General features: G+C 39.3%; 1 protein-coding gene across 2 annotated transcripts in view; it reads right to left on the bottom strand.

Moving 5' to 3' along the window:
* Positions 1–3,029: 3,029 nt before the first annotated feature.
* The window catches only part of LOC102972156 (disks large homolog 2), a 768,935-nt gene continuing 752,444 nt past the window's right edge, over positions 3,030–19,520 (bottom strand). For both annotated transcript variants that reach the window (XM_007078972.3, XM_042959513.1), the window contains 6 exons: positions 17,243–17,293; positions 16,162–16,263; positions 13,566–13,738; positions 11,100–11,209; positions 6,040–6,131; positions 3,030–3,361 (listed from right to left, as the gene is read on the bottom strand). In XM_007078972.3, coding sequence (XP_007079034.1) covers positions 3,255–3,361; positions 6,040–6,131; positions 11,100–11,209; positions 13,566–13,738; positions 16,162–16,263; positions 17,243–17,293 — 635 coding nt within the window. In that variant the 3' untranslated portion in view covers positions 3,030–3,254. The remainder of the gene's footprint in view (positions 3,362–6,039; positions 6,132–11,099; positions 11,210–13,565; positions 13,739–16,161; positions 16,264–17,242; positions 17,294–19,520) is intronic.

The raw sequence follows: 19,520 nt of genomic DNA, 5'->3' as shown, positions 1-19,520 counted from the left end.
GGAAAGGGGAATGGGAAGGGGAAGGGGAGAGACTGAAGGAGACGGAGAGATAGGGGAGTGAACGGAGGGAGTAAACGAGAGAACGCAGAAGAAAGGCAATACTCAGGGAAGACAGGCCAGTAGGAGAAAGGGAGAGGTGTACACAAGAAGAGGTGGAATGAGACACGCATGGAAGAGGGTGGGCAGAGGAGAAGAATGAGGAAAAACCAGAGGCGAGAGCCAGAGGAGCGGAGAGATTTTCCCTGGCTCAGGGTCCTGAAGGGCTGGCAGTAGGATCTCAGACAGCTCACAGGCACCTGAGTGCGGCTTCAAAAAGATGGGCTCACTGGGCAGAAGGAGCCACACCGAGAACTCGGGCTGGGGGTGGGGAGGTGGGAGGAAGGCCGGCAAAGAAATGGCCAACAGATCCTGTGGGAGGAGAGCAAAAAACAAACGCCCCTGCAATTAGCTGACAAATGCGATTTTGATTTTGGTAAAGCTGAGACCCCCGTGGTGCTACACATTGTACCAGAGCATGAAAAATAGCACCAGTGACACGATCTGGCACTTTTCTGAAAGGGCCCAGCATGTGAAGGTGACATTGCGCCCCCAGCAAGCCTTCAGATTGGAGAGAGCTCCGGACAAAGTTTGCAGTGTTAGCACCAGTCTGGCCCCAGGCTCCAAGTGCATTTGCACCAGATGTAATCTGGGTAACTTTCCTGCCGTGTCCATACAAGTCATCAGATTTGTTGCAAAATACACCAGTCGTTGGAGCCATAGAGACCTCAACATTGGGAAGCGCAAGACAACAAAACAAATGGAGGTGTAAATTCTATAGGAAAAGACCCTCTCACCAATTTGCTTGGTGATTCTTCAAGCAAATATATATGTATATATATATTTATATAAATCTACATAAAAAAATCAGTGCAAATGCCAATTCTAATCTGGAAGCATCTACACTAGGAAAATAAATAATTATATTACTACAAAACCAAGGGTTGGTGGATCAATTTGATTGTACTCAGCCACAGCAATACTTAATATTAAATGGAAAGCACATCACACGACCCGCGGAAACATCTACTCATTAAGGACAGTCCTTTAAATAAATGGTTGCATGCTCAGTTGAGAAACCAAAGAAGTTATTATGGTGGCCTAAAAATAGAGCTGGGATCAGGAATGGCATTCTGGTGGCAGAAAACTTCTGGCAGCAATATTGATGAAAGTAGGCCTTGACCTGAAACTGGCGGATCACAGCCACGGACATATCTTAAACATTTTGAATGCTCTAAGGAAGTCTCCAAAAATTTAACTTTCATCATAGGGAAAATGCATTGCTAGCCCTTCCATTGGCAAAGGCAGCCTCGAGACTATAGGTAGATGCATAATTTTGCATTTTTGTGTTTGGTTTGGTGACTGCAGGGAGGCAGACAGTGATAGTTAGTGTAAGATGAACAACACTGGTTTTTGGAAAGAGACCCTCATCCTGAACTCTGATGTTCTTACTGTGAAGAAGCCCCATCACTGCTGATGGCTCTATCTCTTGCTCTCCTATCCCAGCCTGCATGCTGGTTTGCTGCACAGTGTGGCAGAATCCCTGCCAGGTCTGGATGTACCCCAGAAATAAGGCGATGGGGCTTAGTCTGGGCATGCAAAGAACCCAGAGTTGAGTGGTTATTGAGATCACTGAAAAGTCTCTCTCTAAACACCTTGGGCACAAGCAATGCTGATGTCATCATCAGCTCTAAAGTGGGATATAGGCTTCGGGAGTTTTTTTTAAGTCATCATTATTATAATTGCTAAAAAATAAACTTGGTCCAGGTGCAGACCCCAAGAAAGGCAGTTCAACTGGTTGAGCTCAAAGTTGTTAGTTGTCTTTCCTTGTGTTCTATCTCTTTGCCCCGTACACAGAAACAAAAGTCTGCACCCCTCACCCCCAACCAGATACTTCCCTCTTCCTCAAAGAAATAGTGCTTCTTGGGACAGATCTCTCCATGGCTCTATACCATCTCTGGATAGTACAAAACCCTCAGTTACTTGTGAAACAGACAAAAAGAAAAGTCCTAATTACTCATGGTTGGCTAAAATACTAAATGATCCTTTAAGAATTGCATGTAAGTAACTAGGAACCAAGTTATTCAGCTATCTATTTGCATGGCAGGCCCAGGTTGTTTAACAAGATGAAAGCAAAAACTTCCCTTTAGATCATTTGCATGAGTTTGTGTCTGAAAGCCATCAGCTTAAGAATACACTAATCAAATGTCTTCCAAAAATACCCACGAGCGCAACTCATTAAGGGATGTGCTCCATGAGAGTGTGTCACTAATATGGAAGGGAGATCATGGGAGGTAAGTGAGGGAGAAGTCTTTCTCAGACTTTGGAAGGAACTCAGATGCTCTTAATGGATCATTGGCAACAAAAGGGAGAGTGCAACTTTCAATTCTTGAATTTGATCATCTGCTGATAGTGCATACATTTAGTCTTTCAATTAGTCTTTACAAAATATTTCACAAAACTTTTTTTAACCTATAGAAATTTGTTTCTATACATTTGATATATTTTTATTGTATAAATTATTCTCATCTTTAGTGCCTTCTTTCAGCTTATAAATGGCAAAATAGACAATAAACAATCATAAAGCTAACCTCAGGTGGAATCCCCTCCTCTCAGTGAGGTCAGTCCTCCATATACTTGTGAATTTTATGAAATGCTCGTCTTTGTAGATGCCAGTCAGAGAAACTACACACTTATCCTTCCCTGATATTATGCCGTCTCCAAAGGGACTCCTTTCCTTTTTCCTTCTTTCTTTCTTTCGCTTGTTAAGAAATCAAAGGGTGTGCATAGTTATAAAATTCGAAGTGTACCAATTACAGATGTGGGTAATGGGAAGGTTGGTGAAGTTCAAGTGCTGGCAACTTTTCTTTAAAGCAAAAAACACAGAGAGCTCAGCAGCTAAATCAGCTCTGGACATCTGCCGGGGTGAGGAGGCTGCCCATCTCTTGGCCAGAAAGCCCGTCAGAGGTTCATCCCTACACCTGGCACTTTGAGCAAACCAAAGCCTTCCTGCATACTGCAGTGTCTTTTCTGTCCCACCCTTTGGGCCCTCCGTTTCCTTCATGGCTTCACACAGTTTGTGTTGTACATTCATAAGAATTCACATTGACTGCAAAAACATAAATGCAACAAAAACATAAAAGCCTCCAAGTAGTATATTATATATATTTTGTTCTTCTAAATGCTCTTCTGTCATTGTTGGAGGTGCAGTAGCTAATTTATAACTTCTCCTTTGAGGGAATCCAGATGAAAGGCCCAGATTGCTCTTCAATAACAAGCTTGCATTGATTATATATATCTTCTAAGGTGTCTCCTTGGACAATAGCTAGAACAAAAGCAAACACAGCAGAGTCAGGAATCATTCCCCGGTTGGTGAAGAACAGCCATCAATCACACTGCAGAAGCTCGAACCAGTGACAGACAAACGCATCTGGAAGCTTCATATTACCTTTCCTTAGTAAGAAAAAAATGGAAAATTTACTTAAGCAAGATCACATCAGTGATTAAAAGAAAAGAAAATGCTTTCATTGCGTGTCTTAGATCAGGTAACAAGTGTACCACAGTCTTTCTACTTTTCTACGTGTCTGTCTGTAATTCTGGAAAATGAATCATTTATATATTTAAATTTTATGGGCGCCTACACTGCGCTAGGCATTGATCAATTTTCAGACTGATATCTCCCTGCTCATCAAAGAAAGTTGGTCTCATGTTCTGTATGCTGTAATTACTCTGGCAAGTGCAGAAATTTAGACATTTTAGACACAGAGGAAATAATAAGGTTTGGAGGCAACTTTAGTTAAACCCTTGAACCCCAAACCCTTTAATAGGAACCCCCATTCATTCTCCAAGTAATCCGGTAAACTGATATTTCACCATCACAGGGCTGCTCGTATTGAGAATGCCTTATGACAACTACTTATAAGAAACATAAATAAGGAAATATAAACACCCTGATAACCTGCATATTACCTAAAACACCAAGTCACCCGACAGTAGATTGAAGTACCTTTCATAATCTCCTTTGAACTAAAGTTGTCTTACAGATAGATCTCCAAAACGTGTCAGCACTATCTATAGGACATTAGGGATTAAAAATTAATTGATACTGAAAAATAGTTTAGATCTTCAAAAACAACCCTGAGAATATATTGACTATTGTATTTTCTTTTTTTTTAATACTTTATTTTTATTCTATTTTATTTTTTTCTTGGTTAATCTTTTTTTTTTTGAATTTTTTTTCAATATATGAAATTTATTGTCAAATTGGCTTCCATACAACACCCAGTGCTCATCCCAAAAGGTCCCCTCCTCAATACCCATCACCCACACTCCCCTCCCTCCCACCCCCCATCAACCCTCAGTTTGTTCTCAGTTTTTAAGAGTCTCTTATGCTTTGGCTCTCTCCCACTCTAACCTCTTTTTTTTTTTTTCCTTCCCCTCCCCCATGGGTTTCTGTTAAGTTTCTCAGAATCCACATAAGAGTGAAAACATATGGTATCTGTCTTTCTCTGTATGGCTTATTTCACTTAGCATCACACTCTCCGGTTCCATCCACGTTGCTACAAAGGGCCATATTTCATTCTTTCTCATTGCCACGTAGTACTCCATTGTGTATATAAACCACAGTTTCTTCATCCATTCATCAGTTGATGGACATTTAGGCTCTTTCCATAATTTTATTATATTTTATTTCTGATATGAACCACTGCTCAAAATGTGAATAATTTTGATCTGATATTTATACCTAGATGTTCTTTTAGGGTGACACATAATTAATACTTTTGTTACTGATAGAAATTTTACTTAAGATTACCTGATTCAACATATTTGCAAACTGCTAAGCCACTGGCATTGTCATATTCCGATTAAGATGAAAAATAAATCATGTAACTTCTCACAAGGAAATTCAGGAGGAAATTTCCTGCTTTAATTTTTTTTTTTTTTTTTTTTTTTTTGTGAGAGAGAGAGGGAGGGAGAAAGAGTGAGGGAGGGAGAAAGGGAGAGAGAATCTTAAGCAGGCTCCACGCTCAGGGTAGAGCCCAACTCAGAGTTCAATCTCCAGATGGTGAGATGGTGAACCACCCAAGGAATTTCTTGTTTCTAAGCCATTTGTTGTTGTAAGGCAAACTCCACACAGTTTGATTACTCTTTGGATTCGGTCAGTGTTTCATGAAAGTAAGGATAGAGAACCCAGGATACCTGGGGCAAGAAAATCTTCTCTATTCCCCAAACTTAATGTTTCTAAGGACATGTTTAAAAAGAAAAAGGAAAAAGGGGGCATGTGGGTGGCTAAGTCACTTAAACATCCAATTCTTAATTTCAGCTCAGGTCATGATCTTAATGGTTGTGGGAATGAGCCCTGGGTCTGGATCTGCACTGAGCAGGGAGCCTGCTTGGGATTGTCCCTCTCTCCCTCTCTCTCTGCCCCTCCCCTGCTCGTGTACACGTCTCTCTCTCAAAGTAAATAAACATTTAATAAAAAAGTAAAGGAAAAAAGTCTGGCATTGGGACTTGACGTAGAATTAATGGAAACACTGGGAAGTGTTTCATGATCATGTTCAAGTGCTGCTAAGGGGAACACAGACCTGCAGGTCACTGAAGCAGAGAATGGAGCCCTGAGACTGCTTCTCATGAGTCACCACTTTGGATGCTGCCTATTTGAGCCCTAAAAGTTTCTTTTTTTTAAAGTTTTCTGTTGATATCAGGGAGATAGTCTAATGAGGTACCAAATCCCTAAAATCTTCTTAATAGCAGGAGATAGCTCAGTGCCATATGTGACTCATGGTTTTGGGTAGGGCCAGTGGGAACCTGGAAACTGGCTGCAGTTGAATCCAAAGAAGAGAGAACCCAAAGTTCTGGATCAGATAGGTAAAGCAGAGGGAAATTAGGGCTTCTCTGTGGGAAGGTTTTAGGGCCAGGTATACCAAGCCTGGACTCCTCTCTAAATGCCAAATGTCAGACAGTTGATTGTTTCTCTCAGAGTACAAGGGTAAATGAACTTACCTGTAAAATATTCTCCAAATTCCTGTTCTAGCTTAATTGCACGATCATAGGTTTTCTTTGCTTGTTCCTCTGTTAGACGTTTATTCATCTCCCTGGGAAAATGAGGTTTTGGTATTAGAACATACGGGGAAGTACCTGACAAATCCTGACAAATTAAAATATGTGGCAAAAATGAATCCTGCAGGAGGCACAGTAATCTTAGCAGCTTCCTAGTCCTCATTTGGGATTCTTCTTTGCGGAAATAATTTCAGCAATGAGGACCCCCTCCCAGAGAGCTCACTCTCTTGGTTCCATCCTGGAACTGAGATTGATGCAGAATCTATCTGTTTATGATTTTCTGTCACTGGTTCCTGTTCTGTTCCTGTTCCTGTTCTGTCCTCTGCAGTCACACAGAGTGGGATGAAACCTCTTCCCTCCATGACAGCCACCGGGTCTTAAAATCAAGTGCTCACGTGTCCTTTGAGGCTACCACTCCTTCAGAATAAACTGTCCTACTTCATTCATCTGTACTCTCATTGGATGTGATTTCCAAATCCTAACCTTCCTGGTTACTCTTTGGACTTTTTGGCTGCCTTGATCTGTCTTAAATATGGGACATAGATTTGAATGAAATCTTCCAGGGGTGGTCAGAAGTGGGAGAAGAGATGGAGAGAAGGGAAGGGACATCACAGCATTTTGTACCTCATCACATCTGAGAGAACTAGACTTGACTGTTGGCAGGTCCTGCTTTCACAGAAACCTTTGATTTCTCCACTCTCTGTCCTCCCCAAGGGCTGTGGCTCATCATCAGTGTGTAACAGGAAATGCGTGGAGTGGAGAAACAAGTGCTTCCTGAGAAAATATTACAGGCCCCTTAGGCATGTGTACTTTCAGGCCAAAGAAGCATTCTGCCACTCTCCCTGCTCAATTTCTGCAAAGGGTGAGTCCCCTCTATAGAAACAAGAGCCCTGAACTTCTCTGTTTTTGTAATCAGTTGGCTTTACAAGGATCTGCTGAAGGAGGTGTGAATAAATGGACAGAGAGAGAGAATGTAACAATCAAATGTGCTGGGAGAAAATATTTTCAAATAGATTATAATCAAGCAACCTACATAGGGAGCCAGGGTAGAGGATCTTGGTAAGAATCTCCAGCGTTGACTTTGTCTTGTTGCTCTTCTGATAGGAGAATGGGCTATAAAGGCATTATCCCTGGGATTCTCTCTGTGTCCCTTTTTTTCTGTCAGTCTCTCAACGATGGTGTATATAAGTGATCCTTAATCATTGTGAGATTATTTAAGTCCAACCTAGGCTCAAGGATAAATTGAGTGGGAAGGAAATGGAAAAATAATCCAATCTCCTGATTCCTACTTAGCAGCAGCTTTATCTTTCCATGTCCTCTAGGTGTTAAAATTCTTTGCCTACCCAACAAGCTGTACTTCACTAAATAAAAATGATATTGCCTTCCCATTTTTTCTTAATCAAAGACATTTTATTAACCAAAGACTGACAATTCTTTCCTCTGATCATCATATGAATACCAGTGTGGCTGTGATGGGCTGATAAAAGTCTAGCCAAGAGTGAAGATAACTTGGTTGGCCCACTGGGATGCATCACAGGGGCACAGAGAATATCGAAAGCATTGCTGCCTTTGCATGCCACTGAAGAAGCCAGAGATTAGGGTATGGGACAGGTGGATTTAGAGCAAGTAGCTGTGGCCTGAAGTAATAAAGAGACTTGTGAAGGTAAAAGAGGAGATCTGCTGTCTGAACTCAAAGTTTTGGAGTTCTTTTAAAACAATTTTAGTCAAATAGACTTACCATTATACCAAGACTTTCCTAAGAGGGTTATTTAGAAAAAAAATTAAAGAACTAAAGTCAGACATTAACATGATTTTAGACATGATCTGATGGCTGCAGTATAAAAAAGTAGCAATTTCCTGAACTCTTGATGTTGAAATAAAGTCATCTCGTCCCGAGGGATGGTATCTACAATTCTTCTCCCAAACAGCACCAGCCCCAGAAGCTGAGAGTGCATGTCACCTTTGGGTACAGAAGATGCTGGGCTAAACCCAGGGATACTTTTCATAGAAGTATAGGGTTTTGTTCCAGATGTCAAGAAGTCATGTGGTTCTGGACCTCTTTTGACTTGCCTGCCTCATGCTAGCCTGTGTTCTTAAAATTCCCTTTGCACTCACTGTAGCCATGACTGAATTTAGATTTTTATCCTCTAATATATCATCTATTATATACTTTGTCTCCTTGCCTAATTTGCGAGTTCTTTGAGGGCAGAGACCAGGGCTTGTTCATTAGCATGTGTCATGGGGTCTGGCTCAAGACTTATTTGTTGAATGAGTAAGTGAATGGATGAATGGAGAACTGGACAAATAAACATAATTATGATACAGTTGAAGACAGCAGTAAACATGGGTCACTGTGGGAGCAAGAAGGCAAAAACAGATTGGGGGTGGCAAGGTAAAGAGACACAGGAAGCTTCACACTACCATGGCATGGGGGTGAGGAACGGAAGTGGCACAGCGGCACGCTATAAAAAGAACATCTCTTTTATACACGCCCTTGATTTTATGCTCCTCTGAAGAATCAGCTATGTATGTACTAATAAGCTTTGTGGTTTGATGTGGATAATGTACTTGAGAAATAATGTGTGTGATGATGTGTCAATGCCTAAATGTGACAGCCGCCATGCTTTTGTTCCAGTTGACCTAGCATTCACTCCTCCCCGGGGAATGGGCAATTCATGCTAGCTTTGCTCCTAAAGTAAAACCCGTGGAAAAGAGTGAACTGGAAAGTAAACATCCAGCCTTTAATAATAAGATCACATTGGTTTGAATGTCACCATTACTGCACTCGAGATTCACGAATATGGCTGCAGCAAATTATGTCGGATTCATGATCTCATTGTGGAAGCCAGCCTTCAGTATGTTTAATTTTCCTTGGTGATAAGTGTCTGTGACAGTGCCCCAGGCAAAACTAAATAAGTCATCTCATAGTTATGGAAGGAAGTAGACCTTCTCCCACCGAGCACCAGATGGGAATGTCTCCCAATATCACACTAAAGCAAATGTGCCAAGGTTGTTTCTCCCTCAGGCTTCACTTCCCTGGGAAGCCATTTATCTCACTGTGTATTTATGATGTGAAAAACTATTTTTCTATTTCTGAAACAGGACTTTAAGATGTTATTCCCCAAAGGTGAGGGCCATTTTTCTATTCTTCATAATGTTGGCATTGCTAATACTATTTATAAAGCTCTTTGCAGATTATAAATCATTTTTACATCATGAAATTTATGGTTGCTTAATTTACTTTGTTCACTACCCAACCCAGTATCCCATATGAAGAGAAATGTGATGCAGGTTATCAAGGATAATACTATCAAGAACTAGTATCTTATCATCAACACATGTTTTTCCATGTACCAGCTATGGGCAAAGCTCTTTATGTTATAATTTAACACTTAAATTCTTGGGGCAGAAGGCACTTCAATGACCTCTTGATTTTATTTCTTCATCCTGGGAAGAACTTTTGTCCATCTTTTATTTATGGGAATAAGTACGTTTCTGGCGATTTCCCCAGAGGCTGACTGTGTATTTAACTTAATTCTCTTAGGTTGCAATTCTAGCTACTGAAGCTTGCTTTGCTTCTTCACTCTTCGAGAAGACATGGAACAGCTGGCTGATACCTTTTGCAAGTAATTGTTTCACCTCTGGGATTATGTAATTTCCTTTTCTTCTTTCCATGCACCCTGTTTTCCAGTCTCTGGTTCACTTCTGGACCCGGTCAAATGCTCTAAGATCTTGAGGCCCAACTGGAGGCACATTTGAGCAAAATTGTTGCAACAGACACACTGGCATTATCTCTTTTGGCCTCTTGGAAAAGGTAGTTTATAAGTTTTGTAATGATAAAATGGTTTTATTCCTTTTACAATAAAATAACTTAAAATTTTTAACAGTTATAATAGCTACTGTTTATTGAATGCTTACCATATGCTAAAGACCAAATGGAGAACTTTGCAGTCATAATCATGTTTAACCTTTGTAGTAGCTGTGAGGTACACATTATTACCTAGTTTAGGTAATAGGTACATATTATGCCTAGTTTAGAGGAGAGGAACTAAATCTGACAGAGGTCAAGCAGCTTGCTGAGGTCACATAACTGATCAGAGGCCAAGGGAAAAAAAACCACACCTAGCCTGACCCATTTTCAAGTCCCTGCTCATAGCCTCTTTGCTCTGCTACTTTTTTTGGCTGCCACAGCCTCGCATTTGTTTGAGAGTTGTCTAGAAAGCAAAGCCAACAATTTGTACCAAATTGCCACTGAAAATATGTTACTTTATAGTAAGGTTGTGAGTATTTGCCCAATTTGTTTACTGATTTTTTGAAGGAAGATATTTTGTCAGTCCTCTGAACAATAAAAAGAACAACAAAAAAATCTGAGTCATACACATTTGCCTGATTCATAAACATGCACTGGTATGGAGCTATTGGTGTGAGTTACAGAAGTGTTACTGCCATGTTGCTAAAAAACTCCCTTTTAAGGACAGTGGTTTACAGACATGAGGTTTTAATTAAGAAATAAAAGAATTATCTGCTAGAAAAAAATGAAATGTCAATAGAAAGAGTCTAAAATACTGTCTGTTCCCTCTAGAAAAACCCACACATTTAAAAAGATTTACTAATGGAACTGCTTTCAGAAGAAAGAGACAAGCAAAGATGATTGCTTCCTCACATTTGAAAACCCAACCAAACCAACATACCTTTAAAACAACAAAACAAAACAAGCCAAAGAAAAAAAAAATCACACACACACACACACACACACACGCAAAACAACTTGTGAAATGAAAATAAAAATCAAGAAGCATTAGGAAAGACATGTTAGGGAATTACTGACGTTATGTCTCTAGAGGTCCAAAAACATCTTAATGTATTTTTTAAAAAGGAAATGCTTTAAAAAATCAACAATGGAACTTCTGACTTATAAGCATTTGTGACAAAGAGCTGTTAGCAATTTGCTGTGTTACGTGGAACAGGCCGCTGGGTGACAGCCTCCTGTGCACTCCACTTACATGAGAGGTTCCAGAGATTTGGGCTTAATGAAGATGGCAATGGGATAGAGCTGGGCAACTTGTAACCGCTTGATAGCATTTCCTGACACATCAAGTATACAGTGTTTGCCCTGGTAGAAAGAGAAGAAAAATATGGAGTTAATCCAGAAAGAATGATCATAATCCAACCAAAACAAACAAACAAACAAACAAACAAACAAAAAAAGTAAGTGTGTCTTAGAGGAAGGTAAGGGATACTGAATTCCTAAAGGTTGAAAAAAGATCATTGCAAAGCATAAATGAAAGTTGACATACAGGGTCATCATCGAATACTTTTGATAACTCCTATTTATGATTCCTTTACTAAGCGCCTGCCACTGGGATAGAGATTTTACATGTGTTATCTCAGTTAGCTTAATTTTCTGAAATAAATATCTGTTGTTTCACACAAAGAAGATATGTGGCATTATGTAATGTGACTGGGTCCACGCACATGGAGCTGTCATAATCCATCTCTGAAGACAACTATCAACAAGAAATTCCCAAATCTATGAGATAGGTATTATCAGCCACATTTTTACAGAAGATAAGACTAAGGCTTAGAAATAATATGTAACTTGCCAAAATCTTAGTGCTAGAAGAAATCAAACCCAAGTCTTGAAGCATTGACAGAATTGTTGGTTGGAATCAATAGATACCTCATTGCTTTACCCTGACCAATGTTGAATCTAAAAGAATGGTAATCACGTGAATTTGGAACAATTCCGTAAACATTTGTTGAGCGATTTTATGTGTCCTGCCCTGGATATGCTCAATCTAGTATAGCCAAGGACAGACACCTAAAGAGTTACCTTAACTATTTTATCTTAAGTGCTGAGAGAGAGTGTATGCACTGTGCATATAAATTTCTTGTTTGTTAAATGAAAACCCTATTACATATAGCACACCTCATTTAACTTGGCTTCCACTGCAATGAGTTCTCAGAGCAAGGAGTTGCTTGCTTTATAAAGTATTTCTGGAAAAGTAGATACATTTGCCAAATATGATATTCTGACTCCCGGGGAGAAATGGCCTCATTACGCTGAGGCCAGAAGAACTTTACAAAAGAAGAGAAAAAACATATTGTGCAGATAGGAACAGTCCTAAATCAATAACGGGGGATTAAAAACTGTATAAGAGTTTCACGTGTATTACCCACGTGAAAACAAAGAGACCCCAATGAATACCTGAGCTCTTCTAGGAGAAACATACCAAGATGGTTCAACCCTATATCACTTAAGTAATTGCAAGTTTGCTATTTGTGAAAGACAGCAGCTATACAAGATGTCTAAATGCTGTTTGATTATTCACTGGCCAGAACTTTTCAAGTTAACAAAGGTTATATCTACATTTCAAAGGGGAGAACAGATGTAATAATCAGGAAAATGGTTAGAAACAATATGATGAAGCTCATAGAACCTAATTTTTGAGAGAGAGGAAGAGACACAGCTTTCTTCCTGTATTCTCAGATAGACATTAAAATTTCTTCTTTAATTTTTTATCAGTACATCAAAAAGTTGTGTCAAATCAAATAAAATCAACCCAACAAGTATGAATTGTATAACAAATGTATTGGTTCTTAACTCTTTTCTTTTCTCTCATAAAATAAATCCTCTGTGTTGACAGATTAGGAACACTCTACAGGCAGATCTTTTTTTTTTTTTGATAGAGAAAGAGAGCTTTTGCAAAATAGGAGAGAAGGAGGAAAGATGGGGGAGGGGCAGAGGGGCAGAGAATCTTAAGCAGGCTCCACACTTAGCACAGAACCCAAAGTGGGGTGCAAACTCACGAACCATGAGATAATGACCTGAGCTGAAGTTGAGTTGGATGCTTAATTGACTGAGCCACCCAGACACCCCTCTCTATCTATAGGCAGATCTTAAAGCCACATTCAAGTGCCTTCCTATCCTGTTTTCTCTTGAACATTCTCTTCTTTTCTAAGCCTTCGATATTACCAGCAAGAAGGGAATTGCAGTATTCAAACCCCACTAAGTTGAAATTTCTGCCTAGCCCTCTTCATCTACCTACTCCTCCACCAAGAGAGTGTCAAGTTTTCAGGGAGATAAAATGTAACTCCTGCTAACAAAAAGAATTGAGGTTCCTGATCTAAACAACCAAGAGTAACAAAGCTTCCTTAATAAATTCAAAGCTGTTTACTGGGGCCAAAGATGAGTGAGTCAAGGACAAAGTGAATTTCCATAAACTTCAAGCTGTTAATTGCCTTTAGGTTTATAACACCTTCCTCCCCACAAGTCAGTCAGCATACTTTACTGAGATTAGAACAAAGATTAATGACCTTGATCTAAAGTGATTCTCTGCTTAGAGGTCTTAAAAGGAATATTTAATCAAAATTTACACCTGCAATCAGGAAAGAGTAATGACCAAACAATGCAGTTTGCCACCTGGGAACCTTCTTTAGGGGAGGTATAAGATGATTGGTGAACATACCCTTTCTGCTACAAATCTCACAGACTGCACACTAGTTCCATATAAATTGTCATTGTACTGGCCAGCTTCTATAAACTTGTGCTCTTGGATATCTTTCTCCATTTGTTCTCTGGAAATGACAAAGTGATAGTCTCTGCCATCCACCTCATAGTCCCGCTTTGGCCTCGTAGTATCTATATAAAACAAAAGTAATAAAATTAAGGTAATTTATATTCATAAATGTCCTTTACAGTTATTTTCTTTACCATACCCCCAACACAGATATACAAAAATATGTAATATGACATAGTAACAGGTACCAGTTAGCCTCTCACCGTAAGCAACTACAAAATTAGACAAAGTATATGGAACAGCCATTGCCAGGCATCAGACAACAGGCAACACAAGGCTGTGATCTTGAGAGAGGAGAAACCCATGAGGGGAACTCTATATTCATTCCACCTCCGTTTCCAAGAGGGAGGTCTAGGGCTTATATAGTGCTAGGAGACACCGGAGTTCACTCAGAACTGGGCATTTGGTTGAGTACCTGAAAAGGCCAAAATTTAGAAGGAGACTCTAGATTTATTCTAAACCTACCTTCACATAGTGTGTAACCAAGTCATAACTGAAGAAGCTGATTTGCCAGTAAATTATTATCAGCCAGAACAAAAACAATATTCTATAAAGAAAGATAACCAAATCTGGACTGTCAGTAATGTAGTGTCACAATGTCCAATACACAATTAAAGATTACGGGACACGCAAAACAACAACAACAACAACAAAAACAAGAAAGTGTGTCATATAACCAGTAGGGAGAAAAAAATGGATATACAGTAAAAACATATTTAGGGGTTTAAAAAGATGTAAAATGAGATCATCACACTTAAGGTGAGACTAAAAGTCAACTCTAACCATGGTTAGAGGTGGTTAAACTTCTTGGTAAGAAGAGAAGGGAAAACAGTTTATCAGTATAAATAAAAGTTGTTAAAATATTTCCAATCTTTGATTCAGGTACTCTCTTCCTAGGAATCTATCTTAAAAATTATCAAAGATTCAGATATAAATTTATCAGTATAGATATTCATTATATTAATTTATAAATTACAAATAATAATTATAACATAATTACAACTAGAGAAAAGTAGAGATATCCCCAAATACTCATAAATGAGGAATGATTAATTATGATATAATTTAGAATATTTATATGAAATTTCAAATACTTTAAAAATACTTTTAAGCCAAAAAAAATTGTGTACATCCAAAATGTACCCAATCAGAGGAGAAAATGTGTGCATAGAAAGAAGGACTAGGTAAAAATCTATGAAAATATTAACAATGATGTTATCTCTGGATCCTATGTGAAATTCTGTATATTTTTTATTTTCTTGTTTAACTTTCTTTTTGGCATTTTCCAAGTTTTGTACAATGAACACACATTAGTTATCGTAAAATAGTGCTATTAAAACAAGAGAAAGCACAAGGTAAAGGGAACAGTAGGAATGGTGTTTAAGGACCGTCTGGGTTTTTTTCTTTCCAAAGTGGGGAAACACACTGGAGGCCGCTATGAATGGAGTAGGGTTTGTCTGGATCGTTTATGTCTGGACACCTTCTCAAGATATTCTCTGTGGCAGGATCCTTTCCCAGAGTCCTTGCTGGAATAGTTTCATGATATACAGCAATCACCCTAGCTCCCCTCTGTGAACTCACACACATGCAACTCCTGCTATTGTTAGGTATTCTGGGTGACATCTGCAGTGCTGAGGTGTTAGAGACACTTCAAAGCATACAAAAAGCTTAAAAATGTGGAATGAGAAAAAATATTTGTTGGAATCAGATTTAAGAGCTCAATTATCTAATAAATTGAAATTACCTGGTGGGGGGAGGTTCTGTTTACACACACACACACACACACACACACAGAAGGCCTCTACACATATCTATGTGACACAGTGGCAGTAGTGGGTGAATGGGAAGGTGTGGTGCATGGGAGGAGGTAGAGCAGATGGATCCTTAGAGGGCTATAAACAGAGGGACCAGAAGACCTGATGATTGTCCATAAGGACGAGAAAGCAGATTAAAGTCCACAATGGCCTGCAGCATAGATTAAGGTTTTATACACCTTCTTGTCTTCATCCTCTCAATACCTTAGACTCTTATCACACATGTTTTGGGATTGACACATGGCCCTAAGTCATCCTGAGATGATTTTAATATATGGCTTTGTTTCTGATCTCTCTTATTCTATGGGAAAAGATGCTTCCATGGCATTTCAATCAATTTATAAGAACATACTGATGACTATCAATAATCTTATGCTATTTTAAATGCTATGGGAATTATAAAGAAAGTATTTATCTTGCCTCCTAGGGGACCACAGTCAGTTTGGAGAACATATTATGCTCACTAAATAGAGAACAATATATGGCTGCACTGATGAAAAGTGTTAAGCAGAGAAAATTAAGTAAGGTGCTCAGATTAAAAAAAGATGCTCAGATAATATGTAACTGACAGTATTGCATCAGTGGAGAGACCATCAGAGGAACAGAATTATACCTTATCGTCTCAAAAGGAGTCGAGCTTTTCTTCTAACAAGATGAGAAATGATACTTACGAGGCACACAGGAGCCAAATTTATCAGGGAATTCAGATATCAAGTCATCATTGATCCGATCCTTCATGGGACCCAGGATAATCACTGGCCGGGTATAGTTTACTGCAAAGAGGAAAGGGAAGAGGCAAATGAGGAGGAAGACTTGGACATGACTGCAAAACTGTTCTGCATGGGTGAGTGCTAAGGCAAAAATGCCAAACAGAACTGGTGTGGGCGTTACTTCATTGGATGAATTGCCCATACAGCCCTGCATGAGAAATTGATGTTCAACATTCAGTATATTGGCTGTGCCTACTTTCTGGAATTTACCAATAGGGAAAAGCAACTGCAGTGTCTGTCAATGAAAAGAAACATCTGGAAGAGTTTTGCTTACTCTCAGGTTTTGCCTTACAATGTCAAAACAACTACTGAATTTAGTCAATTGAGTGGGTGAAAAAAGATTCCAAAGCAGCTGTTTGGCCATTGTTTAGATAATGACTTTAAGAAGCAATTGTTAGTATAATGACACCTTATGTTTTTATAATTTCTTTTCCTCAGCTCCAAATGCTCTCTATTCTCTTCTGGGGTTTTCCTAATTCTTTTGTATCATGAGGTTAGAAAGAACTCTAAAGTCCATTTGGTACAACTCCTCCTTGATGCTTCAATCTTCTCAGCAATATGCTTGTCAATAGCCATTAGCCTCCCAGAAAAAGAAATACAGGCTTCTGGAGCAGCCCAGAAGATGGCTTGTATCTTAGGACAGGTCTGCTAGAAAGCCTTTCTCAATTCTAAGTGGACGTCAGTCTCCCAGGAGATTTTATCCATTTGTCCTTTAGGTGGGGCTTTTTAGTGATTCGATGGGCTCCTTCCACTTAGGACCACTCATCTGGAGGGTAGCTCCATCCTCGTGGGAGCTGTCCCTGCCCATGCTTAGCAGGGAAGTTGTTTGATGATAGAGCCAATGAGAAAGCAGAGACTAGTCTGGGGACAGTGGAGCATTAGGCAGAGTTTATCATCCTTAGTCCTTCACTCTTTGGCTGCTATAATGATGTCACCTGATGTGGCCTGGAAATCAGGAACCAGAGCATGCTGGGAAACTTACTTTCTTGCCTTGTGACAGGCTCATAAGAAAGAATGAAGTCTTCTTGCCCTCCTGAGAAGAGAAGAAAGGAAAATTACAGTGAACTAACAACCAGTCATATACCACACACCACAGCTACAAGCCCTGCTCTGAAACACAGGAAATAGACACAGTTCAGGGGTCATTTTCCTTGCACTCTCTCCTTGAGCCATCCCCCCAAATCCCTTCATCATCCTCATAAAACTCTTTAGCACTATTATAGTATCAGGGTATTGATGGTCATAACTCTAAGCAATGACTGGAGGCTAACTACCTACAGTTCAGCAGGGCAATGACCTATGAGACTGCCTTCTTTCTGACGCTGAGAAGTGGAGTCCCTATTACTTATAATGAAACCATTCAGTTCTAGGAGAGGTCCATCCAATAGTTTGTTTCCACATTATCAGAATTCCTGGACCTGATATTTCATTTTCTATTTAATTTCCCAAAAAAGCACATTGTTCAAAAGCAAGTGTCTGCTTGGTTCATTTATGTTGCAAAAACTTCATCAGCATATACCATGGGACACGGAAGATTTTATTGTAATGGTAATTCATTAAGAAAATGCTGGATCAGTTCAAGGAGATAAAAAATTGAGGAGGCCTCTAAATCACTGATTAGAATCACTGCTAAATCTAGCCTTAAAACTTTGGAAAGAGAACTAAGGAAGACAACGTAATAAAAGTGTCAGCCCCTCCAATGACATTTACTTCAGGCCTTCTGATTCACAGTGAGGCTCAAGTCAACAAATAACTATGGAAAGTTAATTGGTTTTAGGCTATTATTTTTTCAAACATGTGTTTCACCCAGTTGATGAACTGGGCATGAGATTAGCCTGATTCAGCTGTGAACCCAGAAGGGTCTACTCTTTTCTCCTCATTAGGCCCAGTACTGATAGCCTTTTGATACAGAAATAGTTTAGAGCTATTGGAAAGGACTTCCTGTACGCTGTTCTGTAAAGGAGTGTTTTAGGAGGTATTTTTTCCTGAGACCAAAGGGCCATGCATCTCATTGCTTTCTCTTCTCAACCCCCTAGATATACATTCCATCTGTCAATATCATGTGCTCCTCCTTCAATAACTACGGAATCAGGAAAAGTGAGTTAATTTCATAAAAGGAATTAATATTTACAAACAGTTTTGATGACAACTAATTTAGGAGGTATTAGGCAATATATGGATAAAGCTGTGAAGCATAGACGTCTTCCCTGGAGACTAGGTAGCTGGGATGAGGAAGGGGTTGAGAGTAGCTTACTTTTTCAAGTGTGAGAAATGGCACCAGGCCAGAGTCATATCTCTTTTCATCTTCAAGCAAGTTTACCCTGAGAATGGCACTGCTAGACTAAGCTACTTCCTCAGGACATGGAGAATGAGCCTTGATGTTCCTTCTCAGTGACATCTACTCATGGCTGCTCCAGGGATGATCAGGGACTTTTCCACACCTGGTCACAGGTTTAGTATGTGAGGAGTCAGAGTCACAATTATTATTTTTTATTCAGTACAATATGATTCCGTTTTAATAAACTAAACAGCCAAAATTTACACAGTCTAGGCCAAAAAATAATGAAAGTGATTGACTTCAGTTGTCTAAAGCCTGAGACAGGTAGAGGTCATAGGAATTCAGAAGGTAACTGTTAAAATGGTTGGGGACAAAGTATAGCTTTGGGGCTAGCAACATGGCAGACTAGTACTGCAGTGTTAGACTGTAACTTTAAGGGGAAATCTTTATGGAACGATTAATATGTGAGAGGAGAATCCTGATCACTGGGCAACAAAGATTTTAAACACCAGGAGATACTTAACCTCTCTACTAGACAAGGAACTCCATAAAGGCAAGGACTGGGTTTCATTTACCAATGGTGTCCCAGTGTTCATCATAGAAAAAAATGTCAATGAATTTGCATTCTGATTTTAGTGGTAGGAAATGGGATGAGTAATGAGGCCAAAGATAGGTTTTACTTTATGTTTCTGTCTGGATGCTTTCATTTTGGGAAGTGTGGTTTTCTCGAAATAAATATAACACGTCATGTTCCCATAGGAATCTTTTTCCAATGTCCTTACAGATCATTCTGATGGGACAGTCTAAAGGCAAACCTTAAATAAGATATTTGGTGTCAGGATGTTTAATTTGTGATTCAGAAAACTAGGACAAAGCAACACAGCTTTGATTAACTTTGTTCGAGAGTTGTGTAGTTCTTTTGTTTATCCCCTGCTTTCTGGTTTACTTTCTAACTTACAAAATGCATTGGTTCTTGTTCACA

Source organism: Panthera tigris, chromosome D1, assembly GCF_018350195.1.
Source record: "Panthera tigris isolate Pti1 chromosome D1, P.tigris_Pti1_mat1.1, whole genome shotgun sequence".
In the NCBI taxonomy this organism is placed as follows: domain Eukaryota; kingdom Metazoa; phylum Chordata; class Mammalia; order Carnivora; family Felidae; genus Panthera; species Panthera tigris.
This window is presented reverse-complemented; position numbering and strand designations above follow the sequence as displayed.